Genomic DNA, 7,054 nt, shown 5'->3' with positions numbered 1-7,054 from the left:
TATTCTATTTATTCATGGATGCATGAATAAATCAATAAATAGATGGATCTGGTAGAAAAAGTGGTGTCATAAAGAAAGTCATACATATGGCAAGTTTGGATAAATTATGGACACTGATGACTTTGATGTGTCAAATTGCTTAGGTTTTACTTGACTGCCAGTAAGTTTACACAACTGCATAGTTTTGATTGTCTCAGTAATATCTCGTAGAGTCAGCTATAATCCTCATGATATATCGTACAAGAAAAGCCAATGCATGGATGTATGGATAAACTGGAAATACTGATTCAAGAAAACTCCATTACAGAAAAGGCACATTGTGGATCGAACATTTTACACCACAGCTGACCAAATGAAATGCATAACATAGAAAAGAGCTAGTAATGATTGTGAATGCCAGTCAATGTCCCTTTATAACATTTACAGGCTTTTGGAAACATTCAGTTGTCACAGTGCTTTACACATGTGCAAATACTGACCTAGTTAGGTACATGTAGACAGAAAGACTAAAATACAAGTTTTTGAACAAATCAAGTTTATTTGAAAGTTTACCAAAACAATAAAACACAAAAGATTATGAATGCACAAAGAGGTATTAATGTATCTTTTACAAAATGCATTTCCTTATGCTGTGAAGGAAAACAATTTTAAAAAAAATAAAAATAATCGCAAAATTGTGTTTTAAAAATTGAAGGTTCAGTAAGATGTGTTGAAAATGTTCACTGTTACATTTCTATGCCTGATTTTTCATATAGTAACATATCAAATCATTTCTTGCAAACATGTATCCCTATGTTTCGCTTAAAACAGTTTTAGCATTGCTTCATGCTATCCATGGTTTAAAAGTAAAAGTCCCTTGAGGGACAGGTACTCAGAAACTATTTACTAAATATATATTTATTGCTCTGTATTGTTTACAACATAACAGATGTTTTCAAGTACCAAAATATTGTTGTGACCTTGATAAATGCCACATATAATGGTCCCATGCTATAGTGGATTTTGATATAAGTAAAATGTTCATTGGAGTGAGGTTTTCATTATGACAAAGCATTTATCAACAAATTTGTATATATTTGATCTAATTATGTTTGGTGAATTGTAAAAATGAGGTTTAGTATTCTGAAGTTTCAACCTTGTGGAGATCATACTATGTTCTATCACACTATACTTCTTTCAGCAAGTGTTTGCAAGAAAATACTAATAAATGAATAAAAAAATATGCAATCAACAAGTATGTTCAAATTTCCTCAAAAGGTTATTAGTGCTACCATGTGGCCCAAGTGGACCTGATATTGCTAACCTTGTATTGGCCTTGATACATACCCCATTAAAAGTATAAGAATGAAGTTTGATCAAGATCTCAGTTTGATCCAAAATATTAAACGTCATCAATATTTTGCATCTGTTATAAAGTCTCTGCGATGATAGCAAGTACAACTAATCTAAGCCAACAGTAAGTAATTTATTGGTATTTGTTTTGTAAGAAGCAAATTCTAACAAGATTGTATTCACGGTATGTGCAGGAGGCTAAATATGTTACTAATATACACAAACGTATCTCTTACTAAAGATGAAATCATATTCAGGTTCAAATAATTTCTCTTTCTGATATACATGTTTGATTCCTACAAAAAGAAAAGTACTTGTGGTCGTACTATCAATTATCAATTTCTTATAGTGATCAAAAGTGTTTGAATACAGAAAAATAGTTTTTTTTCTTAGTCTCTTTCATATGAAAGTATGTTTACCCATCACTTTATGTGCTTTCACAATATATGCTATGTGTACATTTGTTCAATTTTATAGAAAATATACACACATACTTCATGTTGATTTTGTTCCATTAATTCAATTTCGTGAACATTCAGTGAATGAGTGGATTGGCCCGAACGAGATGGATCGAATCGTCACCACTAACCTCGAGGAGAAGGAACACCGTATCAGTGTCTTGGACCACACAGGCGTGGCTGTGAGGTTTATTGACCTGCGCGGAATGATGCGATGAGGTATCGACAGAATGGAGGTGTATTTCTCCAGCGACAATATGGAGGAACTTTTGTCTCTTAAGATTCCAGATGAACATGATCTTGTAAGTAATAACGTTATAAAGACACGGACTGGATAATGTGTATCCAATGAAGAAAAGTTACATTCATTTATTAAACGCACTTGAAATTCACCCAACATATCACGACAGTAATCACGTTCTGCGTATAATTCAATTAAGAAAGATATTGAATGCGTTTTTGAAGAACTCATTCGTTTACCTATCCATTTATTTTGTCTTCAACTTTTAAACCGACAAAACGTAAAAGCGAACCGCTGCATATTTGAATGGGGTTTGAAGAATGGCCGATGTAAAGTCACATGGGCCCTGTGAGTTCGCTTTGAATAACATGATTACATTTTGTGACAGACCGGCAAATAATTGAGTATTGGTATGCATAAAACCATCACTGGTATGTTATCAATTGGCATTAGTAGCGCTTTAGATATTCTGGATGTTGGAAAGAGATTGTATGCGAGCATAGAAGTTACAGTTTCATTTTGCTTTATAATAAACGTGTATTTAATATAATATTGATTACATTTCACTCGGTCTGCTCTACCTGTTTTGTTTGTATCTTTTGCTTGGGATTCCAAATGGTAGGTTACAACTTCATCCTTCGTCGGACTAAGTTAACGTATGCACGCCAACTTGGATGGACAATGTTTACACGTGTTTAAGGAACCCAAATTCATCAGTAGTCTTGTTGTACAGTTAGTGTACATGAAGATTGTACTTCAGATAGATTGCACCTTTGAACGTAGCTCAGTTATAACCAGCTGTATGATGATATTTGTGTTGCACGAAGAAACTCCATGCTGCATGGAAATTGTTGTTTTTATGTTTAAGGTCTAAATTGCATGATGACAGGTTTCTTGATGTTCAGTTCGATCTGATAGGTAATATCTTTTTACCAGTGTGTCAGGACTTGTCAGAACATGTGTGCTTGAAACTCTCCTGTCTATGTTATTCAGAAAATTAAGGTCTGTACCATCCAATCTGGTCCTTAGTTCATGTGATCTCGCAGCAAATGATTTGGTATATACAGTGGATTTCGGTTAATTGGAAAAAATCAGGACTCGAACACTTTGACCCAATTAAACGACCGCTCCACTTATGCCGAGGAGTTAAAAAGGTATATATGTATTCTTTCATTTAAACTTTGTTCCAAATAAACGGCTGCCTCGATTAAAAGTTGGCCTAATAAAGTGGATTTTACTGTATATAGTCTTGGCACTCTTTGGTCTTTACGTGAATCCATGTTGTCTATAAATCAAGGTTAAGGTCTTTACAATCTTTGTTATTGGTCTTCTTGACGTGAATCCATGCTATCTCGCAGTAGGCGTGATTTAATTCCACACGCTCCGGTGGCCTATTGGTTAGATCGTCCTCCTCTGATGCGGAAGGTAGTGGGTTGAATCCCCGGCCGAGTCATACCAAAGAACTTTTAAAATGATATTAGCAGCTGTCTCGCTTGGTGCTAAACATTCAGAGGTTAGTGCTAAGACATGTCGGCCTGGTGTCCGGATAATGTGACTGGGTGGGACATCATGCTATATGCCTGCGGCATGATGCAACAGTGCTAGACATTATTATAAACTGCCACACTGCAGACATTGTTGCGATACGACTGAATTTCTTTAAAATCTACGTTAAAAATCCAAATCACACACACATGCACGCACACGCACACACACACACACACACATCTGTACTCCTATTTATCGATTAAAAGGATATCGGCTAACTATGTTCCGGTCCTTATTCAAAGAGTTGAGTTTGAGCTTGTGAGTAAACATTTTGTGTGTGAATGCTATTTCCTACCTGGGCATGTATCCCTTAAAGATGTTCATAAAAGTCGATTATCATGGTTTGGTACGAGATTAACGGAAGGGAAGTAGCTAATATTGAAGCTTTTGACTGAGTTAGCTCTATGAGAAGATAAGATCAATGAACATCGTTTGTTTACATTGTGGATATTCTGTATCTTGGCGAAAAATACATGCTAACAAATTTTCTGCGATACCAGATGTGATAATAGCAACATTGTATGTTTTTGCCTTCCAGTAGGCCTTTGCATTCTTACCATAAAGGCCATATTAAGTATTTTTCAAGTTCCGGATTGACTTTGATGTAGACTCCTTGCAGTATCGTTATATGCTCAAGTGATTTATTGTGGATGTTACCAGACATCTAAGCATATATTACTTCATGTATGATCGCGAAAACATGTTGCGAAACACAAGACAAACACGTGCAGATTGATTTTGAAAAAGATTTACAATTAAATGACGTTTCATGTTGTTCTCCGTTTTTTTAAATGAATGCACATAGCCACAAATTGGTCTGAAAATTAACAACTTCCAATTAGTTCCATGTTTTCATCTGAGCATTGAAGTTGCCTACGACCTGAACACGAAAAATGTGGGAGAAGCAATTTTAGTAGGATAGTAATGAGGTCATAAATGTGAGGTTCGGAATCTGAAGACAAGGCTTTTTGGCAATAAAATTAATTGTATTGAATAGTAATAGTTTACTAAAACAAAATTCAATAAACATTAGACAAGAAATAATTCCATGAAAGACAAGATGCTGTCAAGAGCACTAGCAAACACCACACTCCCACTCAGAGACCTGAACATCTACATTAAATACCACCACTAGCTGAACCATACGCAATGCAATATGTTTTTAATTAACGTAATTTAAACCTGGAAAATAGTGTACGTCTATCATATTACCTATTTTTGGGCGTGAAGTTTGTCGATTGAAATAACTATTTGAAACGATATTAGATTTTAATTCAGTTGAGAAAAAGGAAGTTTTGCACACACACACACACACACACACACACACACACACACACTTTCTAGCTCTATCACTAGTTTGGCTATTGAAATATATTCCTCGTTGGCATACATGAATTATTATTAACTAACAAACTACACTAATGTTTTTCTAATTTCATGGTGTTTGTTTTTTGTAATAATATTGTTATGTTTTTATCTTATAGGCGTTGTCTAATGTTGTAAAGCGCTTAAAGCTTCTAAAGATTAGGCGCTATACAAATTCCTCATTATTATTACTTGCATTGTTGTTTCAGACTTCGAGAAATAGCTTGAAATTATCCGCATCCAGATGCTAGAATAAAATTTGATCATCTGTACACACATTTCTCATTTTCTAAATTCTGATTATTTCGTATCAATCAAACCTTCTAGTATATCTTTTACTAGGTAATTCGATTCCGAAACAAGGCAGAGAGAACCCAGTTCGCAGTTATCCTAGAGCGCATGCTCCAGGCTCAGGGCATAACTCTTAAGGGGAGATCACTGGTGGAGGCTTACATTATACGAAACAGCACAACCAAAAAGGACCGGCAAGCAGAGCTTAACAAGTATTTCAAAAGCGTCTGCCTCAAGGTGACTTAATTCATTTCAACGAATTCATACAATTTAGCTAGTAATTACATTGCATTAACAGAATAGAAATATTAAACAGATTGTGTACAATGAAAACATATTATGGACAAAATGCACTGAAACAAAAACATTGAGTAAAGTTGAAAAACAGCATAAAAATTGCATATGCGTAACATTTATTGGTGCTGTTGCCAGTAGATTTACCAGAAATGATACATGATACTGTACAAACGTACCTCTGAAAGATACGCGTTTAGCTGATGACTTTAACAGAAGTCATTTCATTGACAAATGTAAAAATCATTATCCATTGTTTATGTTGTCTAGTCATTCTGGAAAGACTCATCGGATTACATGGATGATTTTAAGAGTGAGTCTGTGTCAGAGAAGATAATTCAAGCGCAGCTGACCCAGACCGAGTTTGCAGAGGCGTTCGGACTCAAGCCCAGCTCCATTTTCATCAAGCATATGTTCCTGCTGGTGGACACCGAGAGAAATGGTCACGTGTCCTTCCGTGACTTCATGAAGATCTTCCTTCTGTTTGCTTCAAGTAATCATTTATATATAAGTACTTGTTAGGTTTGATAGTGCAATGCTATTAGGTGTTCTCTTTCCTACTATTCGTCCTAACGTCAGATATCTAAAGAAAGCTTATGTAGGCCCGCCTGGTGACCCATTAATTGTCTGTAGATTCGTCCAGTATTTTACATTTACTCGGTAAGGGGAATCTACATAAATGCTATGGCGTCCTGCTGGATACTTTGATGGTCTATGAGACCTTAACCTTAGGTTTGAAATGGTATATGAGCTTATGGGACTTTAATATGACAGATGACGCCATTGGTGTCTATAAATCGTATGGTGGCTGTTATAAATTTATAAGTATAGGTCACTTTAGGGGTCTGTAGGAGTTTCAATATTACCTGTGAGACATTATGGGAGCCTGTGGGAATTAAACATTGTCATTTAACTGTACTGGGCATTGGAACTTAAACATTATTTGTCACTATTTCTTTGCATGAATGTAACATTATTAATTACTACAGCCCTCTCTGCAATTTAACATGACTTAAACGGCTATAAGGTCTGATGGAGAAACAGTCTCGAAACAAATGATGGAAAACATTTACTTGTAGAAACAAAAACCATCCGTACAATCCAACATCCCACCCTTGCCAACTAATATGTCTAGCAGTATCATTTATTTTGCATGCTAACAAACATCTGCTCTAAGAAAACCAAAAGCAAACATTTACATCCCAACATTGGTTTTTGCAAATACATGCATAGGGGTATAATATGCTATAAACAGACGACAAACACTATTTCTTGCAAACTAACATCCAAACACACTCAGTTGCCACATATTGTTAATAAATAATGAACTAGATGCTTTATAGTACCATACTCATAGCTGTAGAATTGTAACAGGGAGAATGAGAGAAAGAGACACTTATTCAAACAAGGTCACACCTTATCGATTCAGCTTGGTGTTTCCTGCACTTTCATTTCGTAGGAAAGTTACACTTTTTAAAACATAATCATGTTTTTGTAATAATGTTTAATCGCTCAGAGAAAAATA

At 35.3% G+C, this 7,054-nt stretch overlaps 1 protein-coding gene across 1 annotated transcript in view; it reads left to right on the top strand.

The window, feature by feature from the left end:
• The first annotated feature begins 1,877 nt into the window (after window positions 1-1,877).
• Window positions 1,878-7,054, top strand: part of LOC149770837 (dual oxidase 1-like) — a 64,442-nt gene continuing 59,265 nt past the window's right edge. Inside the window, exons 1-3 of the mRNA XM_089949061.1 lie at window positions 1,878-2,092; window positions 5,287-5,472; window positions 5,800-6,022. Of these exons, the coding sequence (XP_089805187.1) occupies window positions 2,021-2,092; window positions 5,287-5,472; window positions 5,800-6,022 (481 nt within the window). The 5' untranslated portion in view covers window positions 1,878-2,020. The remainder of the gene's footprint in view (window positions 2,093-5,286; window positions 5,473-5,799; window positions 6,023-7,054) is intronic.

This window comes from Sinohyriopsis cumingii, unplaced genomic scaffold (genome assembly GCF_028554795.1).
Source record: "Sinohyriopsis cumingii isolate HCF-2022 unplaced genomic scaffold, ASM2855479v2 utg002263l, whole genome shotgun sequence".
NCBI classification, from domain to species: domain Eukaryota; kingdom Metazoa; phylum Mollusca; class Bivalvia; order Unionida; family Unionidae; genus Sinohyriopsis; species Sinohyriopsis cumingii.
Note: the sequence above shows the minus strand (reverse complement) of the source record. Positions and strands in the feature narration are given on the sequence as shown.